Raw genomic sequence first — 24,017 nt, 5'->3', positions numbered from 1 at the left:
TCAGTAGAGAGGGTGAAAGCCATCCTGGGAATAGTTCAGTGGCTGTCTGCAGCATCCATCGCAACAGTCTAGTCCATCAAATCCCAGTTCGGCATGATGTCCTCCTGCATCCATCTGGTTCCTTTTAGCAAGCTCCAAATGTGACCCCTTAAGGAATTCCTAGACGCCAGGTGGCAACAGCAGGCGCGCATGGACCGACAAGATCGCTCTCCATCAGGCATTCCGTCAATCTCTTCAGTGGTGGTTGGTACGGCAGTGGTGGTTGGTGCGGCAACACCTCACTCAATCAGCCCCCATCCAGGTCCCTCCGTACTAGGGTACAGTCTCTAATGATGACTCTCTGGAGGGTTGGGGGGGGGCCGCATACAGGACATTCTCGTACCAGAGGCCTCTGGTTCCCGGAGAAGGACTTGCACATAAATGTCCTGGAACTATGGGCGGGCTTCTGGGCCCTCCAGTCATCGCAGCCTCAGCTGCAGGGAAAGGTGGTGTGAATCTTCATGCACAATACCACTGCAATGTTTTACCTCAGGGACCAGGGTGGGACGTGCTCCCTCTCCCTGGAAGCCCAGTCCCTGTGGCACTGGGCCATTCTTTCTTCAAGACATGTTCCTCGTCCCCTTTCACCTGACAGGCGTCAAGAACACCATTGCGGACCCGCTCAGCAGGGAGCTGTGGTCCTGTCATGAGTGGGAGCTTCAGCAAGCACAGTTGTCTCCTCTTCAGCGAGTGGGGTCTTCCTCAGATCGAGCTCTTCCTGCAAACCCTCTCCAACACTTTAAGTGCGCTACCAAATCCGAAGATGGGCACCAGGGGTGGAGCTTTGGAGGACGAGTATCATTAGCTGCGGGCAGTATGACCCAAAGGACACTGATAGGCTGTAGAGGAGACAAGCAGTTTAAAGTTTAAAGCTAAACTGCTTTCCTTTATCGAGGATTCCCAGCCTGATTGGGAATATTCATGAACATGTGAATCCATGCAAGACCCATGCTGTAGAACAAGTTAACTTACTGCTTCACTGCAACGTGAGGCTGTCTCCCGTACTTATTCGCAAACTTCGGAATAGTTATTGCTTTACTGGGCTGAGAAGGCTGTGTCTCGTACTTATTCACATACTTCGGAATAGGTACTGCTTCATTGGGACGAGTAGGCTGTCTCTACCCCTTCCACCTGTGTTTCTCCCCGGGTCTCCCGCCTCTCCCGTTAAATTTATCCATACGGGCGAGTGTCACTGGTTGGTTAGTCTGCAGCGTTTCCATCTGCTTCGGAACGGTGTCTGTATTGCTTCTGGTCCTCTGTTCCTCTCCATTGTGGCTCTGTGTTGCCACTACTGGAGCAGTCTCTGCGCCGTTCATGGACCGCACGGTCCACCTTTGCTAGGTCACATTACTGCTCTTCTGGTGCTGCTGTTCCTGGGTTTGGCTACCGAGCCTGACACAGTCCTATGTGTCTTTTCTCTCCAATGTTGATCCTCACAACCAAGGATCTCTAGTTTTGTGCTTTTGTCCGGCACGTCCCAGGCTTGAAGTTCCCAGGTCTCGTACCATGAAACTTCAACTCCTCCTCCTTTTTATTATGCTACTCTGAGGCTTCTCCAGTATGTAGCTGTCGTCCTTTCTTGCTGACGGACTCACATTCTTTATGACTCTTCAATTTTCTCTTCCCAGTGTCAGGCAAGTTGTTATCTTCACTGTTTCTTAACTTTCCTTCTCTCCGTGTCGAACAAGCCTTCAGCTTCTTCAGGAAAGTTACAATAGCAAACAATGATTGGTTCAAGATGTTTTTTCTGAAACCTTGATGGTATGGGGTACTCATATGACAGGGGGGTTAGGGAGTACTTTGACGGAACAGGAGTCTTTGTCCCCAAGAGGGGAGTTTCTCCCTGGGACGTCTCGCTTACCGCCACCCCTTGTGGGAATATTGCGTAGCGGGTTCACTTCCCTAGCCTCGCAAGAAAGGGCTACCCTCTGGGGATAAGTGACGAGATCCTACAATTCATCACAGGTATTAATTGAAAAAATGTATACTTGTCTTTAAACATTTCTGAAGAGAATGTTCTTTTTGTTTTGTTATTTTATTGCAGCCATGAGGCCCTTAATTCTGCTAAATGCGTGTCTGGTGTAGTTGTACCAACCCAAATAATCAGTGTTCGAGGCATTACACCCATTATATACTGTTTCAGATATAGATGCTTTTTTTCTATCGCAGCAAATTCAAATTATTCATTTATGTTTGCATTTATTTCAGTGCACAAAACCCTGAGGCATCTATGCGCTAGTGTGGTGTGTGACCATCAGGCAGCATATGGGTCAAATAGGTATGATTACACATACTGGCGAAGTCACACCTCACAGAGGGGCACCATCAATCAGGTCGCCACACATTAAAGGCTCTGCAGGTAAGCGAGTAATAAGCAGTGAGCATGGAGAGAAGGTCTCACCCACATGAAGGGCACTCCAAGGCACAAAAACGAAGATGGCAGCACGTTTCTAAAGCACCTAGATTCGAATTTGTTTTAACAAGGCACTTAAGGCATGCATAACAAGGTGGTGATGCTGTTGCTGGTGGACAGGTAGCTAGCTATCGAGGGCAAAGAGGAAAGAGCATACAGCAGTAAGAACAGGGTTAGTGTCTGTGAGTGGTGAATGGAACATTGTGCATCAAGGCTGCTTACCAGAGCGAGTGTAAGTTCTTTTAGCTCCATTAGTATCGAAAGTCTGGGAAGAAAGTTGCACAGGGAGCTGCTCTGTCACGCTCAGCCCTGGGAGGGGGCCGGCGATCGCCTGCCGGCATCTGGCTCCTTCTGGGTGTACAGCAACAAAGATCAGCTGTTTCAGGTTGCCGCGCGGGTGCTCATGATGGAAAGGAGGTCCCTGACGGCAGCATGTACCCAGGGGGACTGCATGCCACAACCCCAGGAGGAAAAGGGGGATATCCCTCGCGGCACACAAGTTACTTGAGTTCTGGGGCAGCGCGGGGGCCGGCCTTCGCCTGCCAGCATCTGGTGGAAAATGGCATGTGGCGAGACCTGTCCTCCCTACTCCCACTTCCCTGATCATCCTTGCTAATATCGGGCCAGCCTCTGCAGCCTGAATGGGCTTCGGAAGCCATACCACATTGCCAGATGTAGGGCTACATGGGTACCTCTGCTGCCTGTATATTTGTGTATACCTCTTCTATTTGGATTGGTATGCGTAACCCTGGGGGCCGGGGGGAGTGTTAGGCAGAATCCTGTGCAGTGCCCTTAGGGACCACTACACACAATTAAGACTACAGGTGGCAATACAAGCTTTACCTTTGGTACAAGCCTGTACTACTAAGTTATAGTGGTAGCAGTAGCAGAGCAGCCAGGCTTATCTCAAGAGTATATGAGCAGTAGCAGAGATTACACAAAGGGACCACAATTACTGTGACTCAAGCAAACACTGACTCAAGGTTTCAGGGAAAAAATATAAGTACATTTATTTTTAAACCATCAGTTAAAAACACAACACCTCTATTAAACTTTAAACAAAACCACATGATAAATATACTACAACTAACCAATTCACTTTGTACAGTAAGTCTCAAGGTAAGTACCCTGTGTTTGAATGAACCAGTGTTATGAACAAAACACGATACCCTTGGATACGGTTGCGATCACTTTTTGACAGTTCGGTTTAATAAATAAACGCGTATCCGTGACATGAAATGCTACCGGGGCAAAAACACACTTAGCACCTGAGATACCCAGAGGGAGTTGGAGGCAAACATCACAGGCAATATTTAGGTTAGGCAGACAGTATCGAGAAACACTCAGAAACAGGAGTTCAAAAGTCAAAGGGTCGGAGCCAGGTTTAGATGACACCGGAGGCCTGTGCCGAAGATCACACCATTAGACAGTTCACGCTTCCATATAGCCCAAGAGTACTTGAATATTGTCAATGTTCGGAAGCAAAAGTTATAAGAAGGAGGGAAGACGAGGACGAGCCTTGGAGATGAAGAAAAGGGGTCGACCCAGTTTCCTCCAGTAGAACACAGTACCTGATTTCCACGATGCAGCTGGAGCCCTGGCAGTTGTTCCTGTTGGTTTCCCGCAGACCCACGATTCCTGGAGCTTTGTTGTGAAGGAGGACGTCTGAAGGGGATCTGCACCACGCAGGGATGAAGCTGGCAGCAGCGACAACGAAAAGGTGTGCTCCTTAAAAACAGGAGAGGCTCAGCAGGTGGCTATCCGGACCACTACAGCATTGTGCAGTGATTTCGACCACGGCGGAGATCTTTGGCTGATACCTGGTGGCGATAACCTTGAGCTGGTTATCTCCACCAAGCTCAAGAGAAGAAGACTCCAGACTGGATCTTCTTAGTCGTCAAAGGGTAGATAGCTCAGGACTGCAGCAGGGCTTCACCAGGACGGGGTAGTTGCAGCAGCCGTCGTTCTCTCTGCTTCTCTTCGCTTTCTTGTAGTTCCAGAGGCGACTCTGCCTTCTAGCCCAAGAGACCTGCCTTTTATGTGCAAAAAACCCCATTCACACAGCCTGGCTGTAAATCATGCAGCAGGGGGGTTGTCCAGCCGGGACAACCACCTCAGCCAATCATGGCAAAGTGCGACTTGGGTTTCCTAGGATACCCTGTGCAGGGGGTGACTACACCCCTCCCTCATATTCAGCCCACCTAGACACCCAGGCGCCTTGAGGAGGGCTTCTCTGCAGAAGCCCGCCAAAAAGACGGCGAACAAAGAAAGCGAACCGAGTTTGCCGTGCAAAGTAAAACACAAGAAGGACTTTAACAAAAAGAAATGGCGAATAAACCCAACCAGAGCCAAAAGAAAGACGATTTGGTCAAGCGGGTTTATGTTCAAGGCTAATATAATAGCCAAGAACAGTACCATGTTTCTCTAATATAATCGCGGTAGAAAAGTTAGGGTAGATACCACTGCCACCAGCCAAGTCTAAATGTTAAAAGAGCAAAACAATGCTCAGGAAGGTACAGACAGAAAAGAGGTACAGATTAGCCCTTTCCAATACTCCATGTAAGATGGGGTGTACTGGGTCTGTGGTAAAAATGACTATGTAAAGTAAATGGCAACTTTACCTTTCTCTGGGGGACAGTAGTCAGCCCCAGTGAAATGGAGTCAGAGGGAAGTCTAAAAGACAACCCTGGGTTACTACACTGAAGGTGCTGTGTAACCCGTACAAGAACAGGGGCACCTGGAGTGGTGTGCTCCAGTGTCCAAGATCACACAATGAGTAAAAACACATAGGCCAAAACACATGTTAGAGTGGAAAAAGAGGTACACTCTTAACAGGTGGAAAAAATAAACTCCAGAAATCCAGCAAAGCTGCTGGGGGACTCGCTAGGTGAGGGAAATTAGCCCTAGAAGGAGAATTCTCCCTAACAGGGAGCCTCTGCAGACCAAATGTGCATTTGCGTTTTCTAGGGATAGCTCTGCTGCTGAAAGTGCATCCAGGTGATATCTGCTAACTGACTGTATACCTGTAGCTATATCTCTACCACAAGTCTCTCTGTAGGAACCCCTGCAGCATGAATGTATATCCATAAAGATACGGTCCGGAATATGCAGGTATCTCTGCTTCTAGAATGTGTATCCTTGTGGATCCTTCTGCACACTAAGTGGAGTAACTTCAGGGATACTTCAGCAGCTGCTTACTGTACTTTGCATGACGACCTCTGCCGCCTGAATGTATCTCTCTAGTGATTACATTGATGCCTGAATGTGCCTCCAAAGTTTACCCATGCTGCCAGTAGGTGCATCCTTAGAGCTATCATTGTTGCCTGAAGGCCTACCTCTGCACTACTGCTCTTGCTTTGTATCCTGGGTATACCTCTACTGCATGAATGTCTGTTGGTGGGGGAATTGCCTCTGCTGCCTGAATATATATCCATAGGAATACCTGTAGGTCCTCAATCTCTACTTTGCATACATGGGTGTCCGTATCACTACTACCTCTGCTGTCTAAATGTTTCCATCTTCAGGGATGCACCAGCATCTGTAAGGATACCTTTGCAGCCTCAATGTACGTCTGTAAGAAGGCCTCTGCTGGATGAATTTCTAGACATGGGTATACCTTTGCTGCCTGAATGATGTGTACTAGAGTTAATTCTGTTGCCTGTATTCGCTGTGATCTGTTTTTCTGTCTAAATGTGCACCTATAGCTGAGTTACCGCTGCTGGCCGAGTATATATCTGATACCTCTTCTGCATGTATGCATGCCAGGGTTGTGGGGAGAGCAAGTCCTCTACTGCCTCGACGTCTATAGGTTGCTAGATCGGTATCATTTTAGGTAAATGCTACCCTTAGTGACCTCTAAATGACCTGCAAGCTAATTTTCTGTCGAGTGTTAATTTTGCGCAGGGGGTTTTAATCTGATCTGTGCCCCTCCATGTTATCAGAGTGGAAAATGGCGGTGTAAACACGTTACCCTTTTTATGCCTGCATTGCCCTATGTGAAATGAACCCCTGCCCCGTCTTTTAGCTGCTTGCAAAGTGTGTATGTTGAGTGAGAACCTTGCTGTCTGAAACTGAAGCCTGTATGATCATCTCCCAATGGAAAGCGGCTGTTTATGGTCTGAGAGATCTGTAATTTGCCATTTCATCGTGACCGTTTTAGCATTTCACTCTCTGCCAATCCCACGGGATATACGGGAGGTCAGGACGGATTTACCGTACTTTGAAATGTCACATGTATTCTTTCCTGTAGAACGGTCTCCCTTTTTTCTGGAATATTGCTACAGCTGTAAAGCATTCTGGGATGGCTTCCAGTGGGCCATATTCCAATTCCAGCAGTTCTTCCCTTAGCCTCCTTCGCTGGCATGGTGCTCGCCGGCTGCTGTGCACATCTCTTGGACGTGTTGGGTCACTGCAGAACTAGATTGAAATTTAAAGTCCCATGTGTCCCCAAATGCTCCTGTCCTCAGTAGCAAGTGACGTGTTCCCATAGTGCAGCATGAGCACGGAAAGATGCACCCGGGTTGAGTCCTCCCTGTGTCTTTGTTTTACCGGAGAGTCTTGCACAAGGAACAGAAGTATGAAAGAGCTGCACCGAACACCCCGCCCATACATTGAGCATGATTGTAAGCTTAACATTATGTTGCTGTCTAATACTGCGCATGAAAGCCCTTGATATGTTCCCATGTCTGTCATCTGCGGACACATGGGTAAGAGTAAATAATCCCTTCTACTCGAGTGGGGCATGAGGAACATTTTTCCCAATATCTTCCAGAGGGGAATTATAGCTTTTATACTTCCATGAGCAATTTGTTGGAGATGGAGCTAGTGCCCCAACCCTCCTTCCTTTAGACGTCTTGTTGGACTGTCATTGTGAAACGCTGGGCTTTCCAATGGTATGTTAAGTGCATACCTGGCGTGATGGTGCTATAAAGTGTACTCTCTCCTGGTAAGAGAAGTGGGGAATGTAGACACAGTTGGGTACTAGACTGTATGGGGGAAGAATCAAAGGAGACTGGTTGCAATGCTCAGAGCATTCTTCAGTCCTGGGTAAATAGAAGACATTGGAGTGGAGGCCCTTGGGTGAAGTGCCTTTGGGGCAATACATGTGCCCTGTGCATAACATTCCTTTTAGTTGTGTCTCCGCCTGGAGTGGATTGTTGCGACAAACTCCCAGATCCTCTTTTTTACCGTAACACACATTGAAGTAACTTCAATGCAATAATGGAGGCGCATTGAAAGAATACTCCAATCAATGATCAAGAGTAAAAACACAATTTAAAGTGTATATTTGTATTCTGGGATTTCTCAAACTAGGTGGGGCCTAAGGGCAGATACTTACCATTTAGTATCTTGTAAATCTCTTACTGTACAAACGAAAGCCACAGTGCCCAGTTGAACCGTTTGAAGCTGTAAACTGTTGGTCCAATAAATAAATAACATTAAATAAGTTGCACTTGCAGACAGAAATAGTGGTGACGACAATAAATGTTCATAAATGGAATCCCCGGACAGGGATGATGTAGGTGCGAAACAAAACATTACCGGATCTTCCCACAGTTTTGTTAAAAATGAGAACTTCCAGTCAATTTCTGTTTTATCTTTGTAACGTCTCGAGCAAAGTACTCGCTGTACCAGCACTCTTAAGGCTGAATGGCACTTTTTGCAGCATGGGTTCGGTTATGAATTCACATGCTCATGAATATTCCCCGTCATCAGACTGGGAATCCTCGGTAAAAAAGAAAAAAGCAGTTTCCCTTTGGGTCATACTGCCCCCATCCAATGATACCATCTTCCTAAGCTCCACCCATGGTGGCCAACTTCAGATTTTTACTGCACGTTTCAGTGTGGAGAGTCCTCTCTTGCTTTTTCAGTATTTTGACTTAGAGTTTTAACAGATAACGTTTTGTGTTTTTGTCTGACCTTTTTCCATCAGCGATCGACTACTGGCAGCAGGGACCCGTTGTCCGGGAAAATCCACTTTCATCGCAGATCTTTCCTTCAGGTTTTCGGAAGGCCCAGGCTTGGGCTTACTTCACACCTTGACGATGTCAGAGGAGAATAGGAGTCCCTTGAAGCTTTGCTCCAAATGTGGACTACGGAACGTCTACGTCGAGGATCAGCAACTCGTGCCTGTATTGCCTGCATCTAGACCATGATGAGGAGTGATGCAAGATTTGCAGCAGATTTCCGATGAAGAATGACTGTTACCGCAGGTTAGCAGCGTTGCTCAAGTTGGGGAAGGCCTTGGACTCGGCCTCTGGGTGCAGTCCTGCCCCGTCCAGGACCGGACAACCCATGAGCGTGCTCCCTCTGAAAAGAGGTTGATGTCCTTTTGAGGATGCCTCTAATCAAAGGATCTAAAAGAAGGCAAATGCATTAAGGATCCAAACAGGATCGCCGTGCCCGCGGGGGCCCAATTAGGGAAGGTCCCATTCGCGATATCTGTCCACAGTGAACCTGCCCATGGGGGTGGGGCGGTACCTTCCGCAAGGGAGTCCCTGATCCCTTCAAAACACATACCCTCTTCCAAGGGTGCGAAGGAGAGGCCCAAGACCATGTCGACGATGGCTTTATCGAAGACGTCTGCTCTGTCAAGGGCTGCTACGTCGACTACAATGACCCCCGTTGACAGCCACGACTCATTCGATTACCTCATTGGTTTCCACCCTGCCGACTGCCCTGCAACGACTTCGATCATCATTACTTCGACTACGGGGGAGCCCATTACTACCGTGGTGTCTACGGTGAAGACGACAGCAACCCTATGGGTGGCTCTGCCTCCATGACCTCTTGCGACAGCGGCTGTTGTGCCCACGACAACAGAGGATGTAATCAAATTGTTAGTGTTAACGTCACACGCACAGCCAGAAAGTCCAAATCTTTGTTCCAATGAGAAATGGTCCCAAATTTCATTCAAAGTTCTTCTTGCTAGTTTAATCATATGTTCAGCCGACACGTGTTTTGACTCTAGGTCATTCTCAATGCTGTGCAAAAATCAATGTATTCCAAACATAGTGCATGTTTGACAAAAGGTAGATACCAAGGCAATAACATCAAATAAAATCATCAGAAAATAGAGTAGATATAACATACCAAAATGGGCCAGTAGTCGGGGCATAGAAGAAAATGCACACACATAGATATGTCAACATTGGTTCCATAAAGTATAACGATAGTCATTCCATACTGGGCACAAAAGTGGGTAAACAATTCTCGCTGTTTAGCTTCCCTGTTAAGTCAATGTTGTGGTAACACATTGATATAATTGCTAAGGTGCAGTAGTGTGCCACACCCTATAATCCGTGCCAGGTGAGTTACGGGATTGAAGTTATCATTGTGTATCTAAAATTGCGATTAGGTCTGATATTATGCCAAAATGTCTAATCACCAATTCCTGGTTATGAAATTGTGAGTGTCAATCTGTTTACGGGGCTTCTTACCAATTGTTCGTAGTTCCCGTACCTATTATTGAAATATAATATAATGTCATGTTGTAACCATAGCTGATCATACTGGCAGTGTGCTGTCAATGATGTAGTGTCAGAGTTTTTCCAATAACCTTTCACTTACTGGTAAGATTATTTGTACCACCTCTACACCGTCCTAAGATTGTTAAGAGCTATAGGGTTAACTGCTAATCCCAAGAAGTGCAATCTGGCCCAATCTGCAGTAAAGTATTTGGGATTTTTTTGTGGGTAATGGTGCAGGCCAACCAAAACAGGAAAAGTGAGAGCTGTCCTAGATACACCTCCTCCAAAAAACGAATAAAGATCTAAAACCCTTTTTAGGATTAATTGGATATTATCGAAGATGAATTCCCAACTTTTCATGTAAGACATCTAGATTGATCCATGGAACCCCAAAAGATCAAAGGGGGAAGAGATGAGATGTGTTTTATAACATTTTGAAACAAGCCCTATGTCAAGACCCTAATTTGAGGGTAGCATATTTCTCTAAGGAATTTATCCTCCTGACTGTTGCATCTTTGATGGGAATTAGGAGCTGTATTATCCCAAAATCATGATGGCTTGGAAAAACATCCCATTCTTTATGCTAGTAGACCGCTTTTTCCCCAGAGACAAAAACTACTTGGTTATTGACCTGGAGGAATTTTCTATTAAATGGGCAGTGGCACAACTTAAATACTATCTTATAGGTCGAGGATTCCATTTAATAACGTATCACTCTCCTGTAGTTTTGATCAGTTCAAGAAAGCAATCGGTCCTCGGGTAATGCAGTGGTTCCTGGACCTTCAATTATATTGCTTCGCAGTGGAATACCGGAAAGGTAAAGAATGGGGTAATGCCGATTTTTCTCTCCCGGTTCCCTTGTGAAGCACTTCGGTACAACTCGCATTGGGAAAGGGTATTTGGGAAATCTGAGGGTATTCTAACTCCTATTCCCCTTGGATCCTCTATGCAGGTAGCCAGGGAAAGGACATTGCTTTTGGAACCTGACCCTGGGGTTGGACAAGCAAGGGAGGGGCACCAGGGTGGAGGATCCCTGGAGAGTGGGGTAACTTTAGGCAACACATGGTATTCCCCTTATCCTCATGACCAATCTAACCCCCCCGACCCTCATGGGCCATTGTAAGTGTTACACTTCATCCCCCCCCTTTAAAATACATTCGAGTACTGAGACGAAGAAGAATCAACTGAGAGTAGTAGAGATTACCCTCCTCTCACCATTTTGGTACTAGGACGAAGAATATGCATGAAGTTCAGGCATGTAGTGCCAAGGAGAGTCGGGTAAATGTAATTGATGGCACACACATGCAATCCATTTTTAGACCACAGGTGTATGAAGGTGGGTCTATGAAGCTGCAAAGAGTGTTGGAAGAGGAGAGCAGTGAAAGGAGGAGCTGTGCGGGAGCAGTAGAAGCCAAAACGTCCCTGGGCAGCCTGCAGGAGGAATAGTGAAAGTTGGAGAAGCCCCTGGAGAATAGCCGAACAGCTGGATCTGCCAGACCGTGTCGGCGAGGCTCAGCATGATCGCCATAGAGTGCCGCGAGGAGTGCCCCGCAAGCAGGATTTCCCAAAGATGGGTGAAGCTGTGTGGAGGAGCGGCAATGCCCGGGTAAGTGTCAGGGCCACTTTACTCACCGGGAGCTCCAAAAACCTGTTAAAACAGTACAGTAGCGCGTATGGAATATGATGAATTTACAACCTATTGAATACCGAATTGCATGAAATAATTGAAAGGAACACATGGTATTGAATACCACGCTACAGAAAACTATAGAATATGACCCAAGTTACTCCTATTGAATACTGAACTGAATGAAATGAGTGAAAGTAATCCAGGTTACTCCTATTGAATACCGAATTGAAAGAAACGTGCAAGGTGGCACTTAATTAAGCAACATTGACCCGTATTAAATACTGAATTGCAAGAAGCATGAAAAGGTGTGTTTTATTCAGGGAAAGTCACCTTTACAAGTGAAAGCAACTTCTTTGGCAAACTGAACCACTTGTCTCAATGCAAGAAACTGTGAATAAAGCAGAATCCAGATTAAGAAACAGATGTGATAAAGTGCTGAAGCTGTGGCTTAAGGAACTGCCTGATGATTAAACTATTGATCTTGGAAAGAAACCTGGAAGATCCTGGTTGCGTGGCCTGTAGTGGGTGGACCGTGTGGCCTGAAACTGCAAAGAGACCAGAGAATTGATATATGGTGAATCAAAAATTATTGAAATCGAATTCTAGGTTCCTGGTTGCGTGACCTATAATGGGTGGAATGTGTGGTCTGGAACTGCGCCAAGACCAGGGAGTCCTTGGAAGCTAACAAGGGAATTTGCTGTGGTGAAAGAAGCAAAACCTTGAGTAGTAAAATTTTGTACTGCAGATAAAGCTTCAAGATACTTCTTTGTGTGTTGCCTTTGAACATTGAACTTGGGGAAGGAAACCCTAAGTATTGGTGCCTTGGAACTGTTACCCTGGAACTGTGTTGAACTTGAGGACACCCCGATCCTTGCAAAAGTGTGGAACTATATTCCTTCAAGTCTACACCAAGGTAAATGGAACATTGTGGTGAACTTATTGACATTGGGGAAAAAGAAGCTGAAGAGTAAGCCACAGCTGGAAAACGAGCATAGAATGTTATGTTTGAGTCACTGCTTAGTTTATGGTTGACATCACTGCTTAGTTTATGGTTGACATCCCTACACATTGTTCTGTATTAGTTGTGGGGGCAAGCATAGCTTTTGGACAGACTGACTTTTCAGTTGAACATTCTGACAGACTTTCCTAGTTTCTTTTAGGTGGGGAAATCCCAACTTAGCTTAGGGCAAGATAGGCCTTACTCCATCCTGAAACTGTTTTAATGGATCATTATTGTTTCACTTTGAATCTGTTGTCTTTGTCTCCTTCCATGATGCAAACCTCACAGCCTTTACATTCACGTATGTGAAATTGGGGCAATCTCTCCATTACATATAATGCTGAATTTAAGGGCAGGGTCATGTATATCTTCACTGTACTGTTTCTAGTTTGTCAGTAGGTCACTGATTGTAGGTGGTGTTCTGTGGTGATTAGCAATGTCTGTCTTCAGGCTCTAATTGGGTGTTTTTTTACATTTTTTACGTGGTCTTCCATTTAACCATGGTTTCATAAGCAATCAGCAGTGTTCATTAATGTGGCCGTTCTCCACTAGAGGCTGATGGAGAAGGTTTCCTTTTATGTTTACTTGCTGTTAGACATCTGTATAGTTTGAGTGACATCCACTGCTCTAATGATTTTCTCATTGCTTTTGTTTCAGGTGGAGCCAAATGCCACCATCGCTGAGATAAAAAACATGTTCACTAAAATCCGTAGGTACAAGATGTTTCATGAAGGAACACTTAATTAAGTTGCTTCGTAAGCCGGGTGAGTCACAATTGTTTTCTCTCTTGTAGACCCTCAGTGGTACGCAGCCCGGCAGTCCCTACGGCTCGATCCCAGTAAGTACCACCATAATTCCTTGTTGCATCGAGGGAGCGCCTACAGAGACGGGCCTTGCAAAATCAACTCAACCACGCTCTCTAGTCTAATAGTTTTTATGAAGGTTGAGTACCATTTGCATGCCACTCTACCTTGCTGCAATGAAAGTACAATGAAATTGTGTTATTTCAAAAAATGTTTATTTGACATTTGTTGCAGATAAGCTATTCTTGCAGTAAATGACAAATGTTTCACTGTGCGTGTCAGGCCTCTGTGTAGCAGCAGTGCACCAAACATTAAGTAGTCTTCTGGTGACATACACCGTTTTCTCAGAAAGTACTGGTAAAATTGTCATCCCTTTCCATGGGTCGAGTGCATTTCTCTTTGGTCGAGTAGGCAAACTTAGTTTCTTGGCAGGTGTGGCAGTTTTTTTTTTTTTTAAAATCTTTTTCATAAGGCAGACAGAAAAAGTTACAATGCAAGCCAGTAAATCTCAAATGACATCTGCAAAATTAACCTTCCCTCCCCCCTCCCCCGCATGATATCTACTGGGCCCGGGCGGGCGTTGGGAACAAACGCTAATCAACCTTTGGATCAAGTGGTGAGAGCAAGCTTAAATGGTGGGTGTTCAGCAAATGGAAGAAATGTCGGAGGCGTAGACTATCCACAAATAATCAAAGGAATGGGGGACCAAAGGGGGAACCATCAGAGTCTCGGTGCAATACAATCCTCGTGCAAGAGAACCACGGACCAGTCGAGCAAAAAGGATTCCATTCTGTCATGGGCTATTGCTTTTAATTTCTCCTATGGGAAGATAGCCCACAGTTTGGATAACCACTCTGATTTCGACGGTGCCGAAAAATCTTTCCATCTCTGGGACAAGGCAACCCTCCCAGCTCTCAACATAGCCTGGACCACCCTGGGGAATTTACGCGGATCGGAGTCTGGGGAGGGGGCACCAAGGAGTAGTTCCAGAGGGTGAAGTGCCGGCGAGATGCCCACAATATTCTTGATCCAGCTCAACAGCTCAGTCCAATAAATCTGAACATGCAGGCATTCCCACCACAGGTGGTACCAAGTTCTGCGCTGCCCACTCTTCCTAGGGCAAAGAGGGGGCTACCCCTGCATACATTTTAGACCCCCTTTCAGGGGGGATGCCAACCATGGAGCATCTTAAAATTGTGTTCCATAGCAGAGGTATACAAAGAACCTGAGAAAAGACCCCATAGAATCTGGCCCAGGTCGACTCTTCCAACACCATTCCCAGCTTTTCCTCCCAGAACTGTTGGAACCCCTGCCTGCCTTCTAGCTGCACCACAATCGGGACCCTGCAGATCTTGGACAGTGACCCCTTCCTAGAAGAGGATTCCACCGATAATTTCTCGAGGGGTTTGAGGGGGCAAGCAAGGGCCTTGCACCATTGGGTGTGGTCCACAATACCTTTCACCCAGGGTCTCCCCCCACATGGATCCTGCTAGTTTATCATATTCAATAAAGGCTTCATCACGGAATAGCTGAGTGGCACGTTCCAGACCCATGTCGGACCAGGTCTGCAAACCACGTAATCCCTTCCTGCCCAGATCCAGGTTGGGGGGGCCCACAAGGGAGGACAGAGGGGAGGTCTAGGAGGAAAGGGTCGAATTCAACTTATCGCGCCTTCATAACACCCATAAAACAGATAATGTCAGGTGATTTCTAATATGATTGGGCAGGTCCTTATACAGGGCCATAGAATGTCTTACTTTGCTAGGGTATGTGTGTATATCTTCTATATACGACCAATAGGTGTGCATCTCATCCCTCATATGTCCTAGCATAACCCTAAGCTGGACTGCCCTGTGGAACCGTAAGTCTGGAAGACCGAAGCCCCCAAGGCATCTTGGGAGAATCAGGGTTGCACGTTTGACCCTCTGTTTTTTACCATTCCAAATAAAACGTTGGACAAGAGCATGCAGTGTCTTGAAGTATGAATCTGGGATAGCGATCCGAAGTGATGTGAAGAGATGGAGGAGTACAGGAAGGATAGTCATTTTAAAAGAGACCATCCGCCCAAACCAAGATGGGGTCAGAGGAGCCCAAAGTAGGTCTGCTTTGATTCTAGCAAGGATAGGGGGAAAGTTCAATTCAAAGAGGGTTCCCAAATCTCTCGAGAGGAGGACCCCCCCAGGTATGGCGAGGCATAATGCTCAATTATCATACCTCCTACCATCTCCCTCCCCTCAATGTCTCTGTCCCTCCCTCCCATGGGCATTAAACATGACTTTGACGGGTTTATCTTCAGCCCAGAGAAGACACCAAAAGCGTCAATCAGGTCGAGGAGCCTCGGGAGTGAGACATGTATGTTTGTTAAATAAGCGAGGATGTCATCAGCAAAAAGTGATAGCTTGAAATCAAGCTCTCCACATCGGACCCCTGTGATTCCCCGATCAAGACGTATGGCTATGGCCAGCAGCTCCATAGCGAGGGCGTATAAAAGGGGGGAAATAGAGCATCCCTGGTGTGTCCCCCTAGTGAGGAGGAACAGGGCTGAAACTGTGCCGTTAACCGCCCCTCAAGCCCCCACCCAAGCCCATTTTTCGCAAGACCGTGCCCATGTATGCCCATTCGACCCGGCCAAAGGCCTTTTCTGAGTCGAGTGATAGGAGATAGGCTTCTATGTTCTTACTTGAGGATTCATGCAGGAGGTCTAGCGTTTCCCTAATATTATAATTGTACACTTGGACTCCTGAGAGGCTAGTCTGTCAGGCGGCACAGATTTTTTTTTTAGTCCTACTGCTTAGGAGTAGGGCTGTACCGAACTTCGGCTTCGAGTCCCTATTCTGCCGAAGTTCGGCTGAAATACAGCTATCCGGCTTCGGCAGAATAGTTTCTGTTTAGGGACTCGAAGCCGAAGTCCACTTTCTATGATTAGCTGCCCTCTCCCTGTTTGGGAGATGACAGCCAATCATAGAATGTTTGACAGTGTTCAGGCTGCAGAAGCCAAACAAGCTGTTTGCCTATTGGCTTCTGCAGTCTGACCACAGCGGAACCAGCCTAACGTGTTGAAATAGGAAGCGAGGGAAGGGAACAGTTCTTCCCGTCCCTCACTTCCTATGCCAGCACCCGGACCCAATCACCAGGTAAGTGACGCCCCCCCCCATACCCCCTCATCACGGTGAGGCCGCGGGGCCTCAGGGAACCCCCGCGGCCTCACCGCAATAATGTTCTGTTTGTCGGGCCACCGGTGCAAAGCCGGTGGCCCGACGTTTATTTTGCATTGGGGGGCCGCTCCTACAGGAGCGGCCCCCCCAGACTCATGAGGCCGCCGGGGCACTTTGCCGACCCCGGCGGCCTCGGTGCCCCCCATCCCCCTCACCACGGTGAGGCCGCGGGGCCTCAGGGAACCCCCGCGGCCTCACCGCAATAATGTTCTGTTTGTCGGGCCACCGGTGCAAAGCCGGTGGCCCGACGTTTATTTTGCATTGGGGGGCCGCTCCTACAAGAGCGGCCCCCCCAGACTCATGAGGCCGCCGGGGCACTTTGCCGACCCCGGCGGCCTCGCTGTGAAATGTGCCTCACCCCTTGAGCACGGTGAGGCCGCGGGGCCACAGGGAACCCCCGCGGCCTCACCGCAATAATGTTTTGTTTGTCGGGCCACCGGTGCAAAGCCGGTGGCCCGACGTTTATTTTGCATTGGGGGGCCGCTCCTACAAGAGCGGCCCCCCCAGACTCATGAGGCCGCCGGGGCACTTTGCCGACCCCGGCGGCCTCGGTGCCCCCCATCCCCCTCACCACGGTGAGGCCGCGGGGCCTCAGGGAACCCCCGCGGCCTCACCGCAATAATGTTCTGTTTGTCGGGCCACCGGTGCAAAGCCGGTGGCCCGACGTTTATTTTGCATTGGGGGGCCGCTCCTACAAGAGCGGCCCCCCCAGACTCATGAGGCCGCCGGGGCACTTTGCCGACCCCGGCGGCCTCGGTGCCCCCCATCCCCCTCACCACGGTGAGGCCGCGGGGCCTCAGGGAACCCCCGCGGCCTCACCGCAATAATGTTTTGTTTGTCGGGCCACCGGTGCAAAGCCGGTGGCCCGATGTTTATTTTGCATTGGGGGGCCGCTCCTACAGGAGCGGCCCCCCCAGACTCATGAGGCCGCCGGGGCACTTTGCCGACCCCGGCGGCCTCGCTGTGAAATGTGCCTCACCCCTTGAGCACGGTGAGGCCGCGGGGCCACAGGGAACCCCCGCGGCCTCACCGCAATAATGTTGTGTTTGTCGGGCCACCGGGCCAAAGCCGGTGGCCCGAGATTGTATTGCATAGGGGGGCCTAAAAAAAAAAAACTATTCGGCTCACTATTCGGCTCCGGCCGAATAGTTGACAAACTATTCGGTATCCGGCCGAATACTAAATATGCTATTCGGTACAGCCCTACTTAGGAGTTGTTATTAATCCATTCATTTTTTCGCATCTTATCTGAGTTAGGTGGAAAAGAGTCTGCTCAGACACCTTACAAATAATATTTTATCCACAAACTCAGAATGCAAGAAATGCGCCAGTCTTATGATGTTGCGTTATTCAAGTTTGAATTTATGCCCGTAATGATGACACGTGTTTCGGCTACTGAAAGCCTTCCTCAAATCAGGGCTAATAGTATGCATGACAGTCAATACAATGAATAAATAGAAAAAACAAAAATGGAAATCAAAACAAAGAAACAGACATTCAGGATTGGAGAAAGGGAGGATTGGAGGGTGTTTTTTTTGAGAATAACAGAGCAAAAGATAAAAAAAAAATGTAAGGGTCAGATTTCCACAGTGTACGCAATAAAAAAAATTAACAATCCATATTACTCTCATATGGATATGTGTTGGGTATAAAACCAATTGTAAGGGTCTGATCCCTGTGGGTAAATATCATAATACTGTATTCAGTCCCTATTGCTAGTTGTTGCCAGAAAGTACAAGTAATTACAACATTACAGTTTTATACACCCTTTATAAAGTAGTCCATGTAATCCTGTTTGAATTCCATTCATAGCAAATGCGCGTTCTGTCTTCTCATAATTGCCTTTTATCTAGTTTGTATCTAATATGGTTGAAGTATTCTAACTAATTGCATGCATACTTGTACTGCTCGCGTTCGTATTCTCTATTCCAGAACTGCCAGTGCTCTGTTTACATCATTTACAATAGAAATCTAAAGACATTCATATATTGGTTTCCTATCTGGACAAGGATGTGCTCGTAATTTATTGTTAGTATGGTGCTGTTGATCCTCACCTAGCATTGTCTGCGCCTATGTGCTTTCTTAATTTTTCACTCGGGCAACTTATACGAAACTTCCCCACTTTTAAAACCATATATTTCCTCTGTATTTACGCACGATCAGTTCCTTGACCATACCGTTGCACATATCTATAGTTAAGTTGTCCATTGCGCTGATCGTAATATTCATTCTTTATAGAAAGCTGATGTCGCTATACGTATTCTAAACTTATTCCATTACATTGACGGTCTCTTACCTGCTAATTGTACCCTCCGGCGTCCCGCGCGTTGACTCTGTGTTCCAACTCGCGTTCTAATGAGGCTAATACTGACTTTCCTTCTAGTGTTGCTCGGGCAACGATGTAGGCCTGTGTCCTACCTTTGTGTCTATTGTTGATTACGGCATATTACGGCCGCCATCTTTTGGGGATGCATTTCCCTTGCATTCAATAGATCCTAATTGCATAATGCCCATTCCTGGATGGTTACGTGTCTAATACCATTGAATGGTTGTGTTAGTGGCTTTAAAGTGTCAAGCCCCATATTTGTATTCGTAGAGAACGTTTATTAATAAAAATAGATTAAAGTGCATATTTGGTGCTGAGCCTAATTATTAAATGCTAGTGTTATTGGCGCCATAAATTGTTCCATTGCATTATTGCACTGCATATTGGTATTCGCAAAGCACATTTAGTGATTAGAGTCTAATAAGGTGTATATGTATGTCTGAGCCTAGTCGTAATATGCTAGTATTCTTCGCACCATGGAGTGGCTCCTTTAGTCTTCATTGTGCATGTTATAAACATACATTGCAGTTGTTGACTTTTCTTACCTCACAAATCTCAAAACTATACATTCAGATATCAATTGTATGCATTTTAAATACATTGATTAGAGAAATGACATCATCTTGTTATCAGAGTTCAGTCCAGTTACAGTGCAGTTAAGTCTACAAATAATTCTAGCTTCTGCCTGGCGCAGATATTAATATTATCCGATCCCTGTGTACCCGGGATGAATCCGACTTGGTCCCCATGAACCAGGGATGGGAGGTGTTGGGTCAGCCTATTAGCAAGAAGTTTCGCCAGGATCTTCACATCTGTATTAAGTAAGGCGATGGGGCGATAGGACTGGCAGTGTGTTGGATCTTTCTCCTCTTTCGGGATAACTATACTACGGGCCGAGCATGGATTGGGGGAGGGTTCCCATGTCCATAGCTGCATTAAACACTTTAGCCAGGAACGGTGCAAGAGTAGAGCGGATGGACTTCTAAAACAGGATCGTGAAGCCATCATCGCCTGGCGTAGTACCCCCTTTCATTATGCCAATAGTGTCTACTACCTCCTCAGGTGTGATGGGCCTTTCCAGGGTGTCATTCTTCTCTGGGGGGAGCCTAGGGTTTGGGAGAGATTCCAGAAATGTGTCAGCCTCCGCACCATTCCCACAGCATTCCGATTTGTAGAGGCGTTCATAGTATAAGCGAAATTGCTCCGCAATCTCGGTGTTCCAGACATTTATCCCCATCAGGGAGCTGCAACGAGTCAACTCTCCTACTGTTCCTAAGGTCTCTCAGCCTCCAGGCAAGAATCCTGTCTCCCTTCTCCCCCTTTTCCACGTGTCTTTGCTTTAGGAAGGCCAGTTTCCTCTCCGTTTGTCCCACCAGAAGGGCAGCCAGTTTCACCTTAAGTTATTGGAGCTCCGCTCATTTCCCCGGGAACAACTGGGACTGGAGGTTAACCCCCAACCCCTGATTGGATAGCCTCTATCTTATCCCTAAGAGCCCTCTCTTCCTTACCCCATTCCCGCTTTCTCCTTGTTCCCATACAAATGAGAACCACTCTAATTATGGCCTTGAAAGTGTCCCAGACTCCTGCCGTCCCCATTCTTTTATGGCTGAGAGCAGAGTCTCGGACAGTTCTTTGTCCCTCAACAAAAGGTTATTACACGACCATCTTGAGCCAGGTTGGGTTCAGGGGAGACCCATCTGGACCCTAACTAGGTCATGGTCTGACCACGGGACCACCTCAACACCAAAATCAGAAATTCTATTTCGAAGGGAGTTGTCAACCAAGACCTGATCGATTCTGGAGAACGAGGAATGTGGGTGTGAACAAAATGTAAACCGAGGGTCTCGCCCCCGACGTGTCACGAGAGTCGGACAGCCCCAGCTCCTCGTTAGTCTTTTGAAAGTAGGCAGCTATCCTCCTCTGTGATGGCGTGTCTGTGTAGGGGTGTTGCGCTTTATTATCGTGTTCCGGGTGCAGGACCATACTGATCATCCACAAGGAGGACTACCTCTGTAAAAGCCATTATCTTCGTTTTCACACCCTCCCAGAATTGGTCCTGGGCTCGTTTGGATCGTAAATCGATACAAATGTCACCTTGGTACCTCTAATCACCCCCTTGACCATAACATAGCGACCCTTGGGGTCTTTACGCTGGGCCCTTGGAACAAAATGCACTTTGGGAGATACCACTATTGCCACTCCCCTTTTCTTGGCCGGACACGTCCAGTGGGTTTCTTGTAGAAATAATAATAAGTGCTGTTTCTGTCTATTAAACTCCCTCACCACCATGGATCTCTTGTGCAGGGAGTTCAGTCGCCGAGCGTTTAAAGAACCCAACATCAGGTACTGGCATACATCTGCCGTCTGGGGGACACCCTTTTCTACATTTCCAACTAGGGGTACACATATAGCTCACACCCCCTTCCTGTCTCCAAACACTCAGAACCCTCAATGAAAAGACAGTTCCTGAGGGCACTGTGTCCCAAACCGATAGTCTAGAACCGTAGCACACCCTCAACAGTTTAAACCAAACTCCGAACAAGCCCGCTTGCACCCCCCCTAGCGCCTGCACTGCCTGCGACATGGAGAATGCCATCGGACCAGGCCCCCAGCGCCTGCCTCCACTGGGCCAAAACTACAACATTAAACACCTCTCTTCTGATCTCCCCCCCCCTTCTCCAGCCCACAAATCAGAGCAATTTATACCAACACTCTTACCCCTTCTCCAGGAGGGGGTCACCAGACCACCCGGAAAAGTGTTACCACCAGGGCAGCCCCCAGTCAGGGAGCCCGCGCCCCCCTCGGAATCCATATAGACAGCCACACGAAAACAAATACCCCCATCGCAGCTCAAGTATAAAATTAAGAGGAGCTATAGTCAGTCGTTTGCAGGTTTGGGGGAAGCTGGAGTCACCCTCCTGAATTTTCTATTGCTGCGGACTCTGCATCTTTCAACAAATCCATCAGCTTTCCGTGCTTCTCCCAAGTCATTTCTTCCAAGGTTTCGGTCGCTCTCCAAGCAAGGGTCGCCCAGTAGTTCATGGGTCACTCTGTATGTCGTCCTCTGTGATCAAAGAGTACTTGTAACCTTCATACTCGAAAGAGAGGGAGAAAGGGTGACCCCACCTATATCTCACACCTTTGGGCTGGATCCACTTCCACAATGTCGCCATCGGGCTAGGGAAAGGGGCAAGAGATTCTGGTAAATTGAGACCCTTGCAGAGCAATAATGGAATCTCACGAGTATCAATCTGGGGCCCCTGGCGGCAGCCCCAGCCCTGGGAGCCCGGTCGATCGTAGGCTGATTGGTTTTGCTCAGATCAAAAAGAATGCTAACCAATGCGTTGACCATCTTAACAATGTCTGCATGGGTCTCACCCTCTCGTTCCGGAACTCCCCGGAACCTTAAATTGATACAGCACTCCCTATTTTCCAAATCCTCAAGCTTGAGGGTACATTTCTCTTCCCTCCTTTCCAATTCCGAGAGGCGCATATCTATTTGGGTCTCCAGTAGGTCCACCCAAGTCTGGTTTGCTTCAAGGGTCTGAACCTGGTCGTCCACAAAGTCCATCTTTTTGTCCAGGGAATCCAGCCTTTTGCTAATGTCCGCTCTGAAGCCACATATTTCCTCTAAAAGGGCTGCCATGTCCTTGCTCACTGACTGGGCTGCCATCGCTTCTGGTTGCACTGTGGGGGGCATGTCGACCAGCTTAGGTACTTGGGACTCGGAGTGTCAGAACCTTTGCAGTGACTCAACCCCACTCCTCAGAGGATCCCGTCGGGGATGAGCTGTCCGGGTCCAGTGAGGGTATCCCCCAAGGGGGGCGGGCTCTAGGGAGCCTCCGAAGGAGGGCAAGCGACAGCCCGGGGGATCACAAGGCCGGGTCCCCCCGGCCGGCCAGTGCCAGGAGTGTTGACTGGAGCCTGGATGAGTAGGCGGTCGATAGGTTTGATGGTGCCATGAGATACTTTGTACGCTGCCCATTTTTATTGTGTATGGTTGATATTTGTCAACCTTTACCATCGACAGCAAAAAACATTTGCAAACTAGTTCAAGTTCATATATCATTTCATATAGACTAAAATTCAATTTCACTAAAATCCAATTGATTAAAATACATAATTTCATACGTTACAAAAAATAAAATTCAATTTCATCACAATGATTTAAATATTATTCGATGTTGTCTAATGCGTTTTTTTCTAACTCTTTTTCAAATTAATTCAATTGCCTCAGCATGCCCACAACCGCTATTGTCATTGATGTTCGCTAGCGCACTAAAATTCTATTTCAAACTGCCTCCAAGTTACCATAAGCCTGAGCACCCCAAACGTTTTTTTAAATAAGTCATTTATTGTATCATCAATGCTGGACTTTCAAGAATTACATGTCTCAATTTTTCAATGTAGTTAAAATCCTTAAACCTACAATAAGTGTTTTCAGGTGAAATTAACTTTCAACGCAGAGGAGTAGACCTTGTTTTAACAATGTTCAACCCGAAATGCATAAAATGAAACATGAAAGGCTCTCCAGAAGGATAAGGAGATGCGGGGCAATGGTACCAAATCGCTTGTGCTCCCTATTTAAGTGTATCAGCAACAGGTACCTATGCATACTCTCAAAGGTTGCAATCCAATCTTGTTCATATAATATGGTTTTAATCCTGGTTGTATTTTCAGCTAAATCCTTTGAATTGCAACCCATCCATAATAACCATTGTTCAAGCATTCCAGAAAACTGTTGTCCATAGATCACAACCTCCTTCAAAAGACCCCAGAATCGTCTCATACACGGAATTCGCTGGTGGTTGCAATATTTTCAAGTAGGTAGACCGGCATACCCAATGATTCTGACCTGCCAATGACTTGATGCCAGTTTCATACCTTATGGTCCCTTGGGGTATACATAGTGGCAACCTGAGCACTTTATGCCATATTAGGGATTCACAATCATTTAAAATATTAGTCGCACCAACCTGCATAACATTAGTCACATATATAACCTTAGGGACTACTTTACCCTCCTAAAACCTAGAAGACCCATTGAAAGGTTACAGTACTTGAAATTCGGTCTAGACATTTGGCCTGCTAGAAGGACAGATATTTGTATTAAAAACTCTTT

The 24,017-nt window shown here is 47.1% G+C and overlaps 1 protein-coding gene across 4 annotated transcripts in view; it reads left to right on the top strand.

Moving 5' to 3' along the window:
- Window positions 1-24,017, top strand: part of TECR (trans-2,3-enoyl-CoA reductase) — a 338,617-nt gene that overhangs the window by 190,959 nt on the left and 123,641 nt on the right. For all 4 annotated transcript variants that reach the window (XM_069603950.1, XM_069603954.1, XM_069603953.1 and 1 more), the window contains 2 exons: window positions 13,209-13,260; window positions 13,345-13,389. In XM_069603950.1, coding sequence (XP_069460051.1) covers window positions 13,209-13,260; window positions 13,345-13,389 — 97 coding nt within the window. The remainder of the gene's footprint in view (window positions 1-13,208; window positions 13,261-13,344; window positions 13,390-24,017) is intronic.

This window comes from Ambystoma mexicanum, chromosome 3q, assembly GCF_040938575.1.
Source record: "Ambystoma mexicanum isolate Mex_15411 chromosome 3q, UKY_AmexF1_1, whole genome shotgun sequence".
NCBI classification, from domain to species: Eukaryota; Metazoa; Chordata; class Amphibia; order Caudata; family Ambystomatidae; genus Ambystoma; species Ambystoma mexicanum.
Note: the sequence above shows the minus strand (reverse complement) of the source record. Positions and strands in the feature narration are given on the sequence as shown.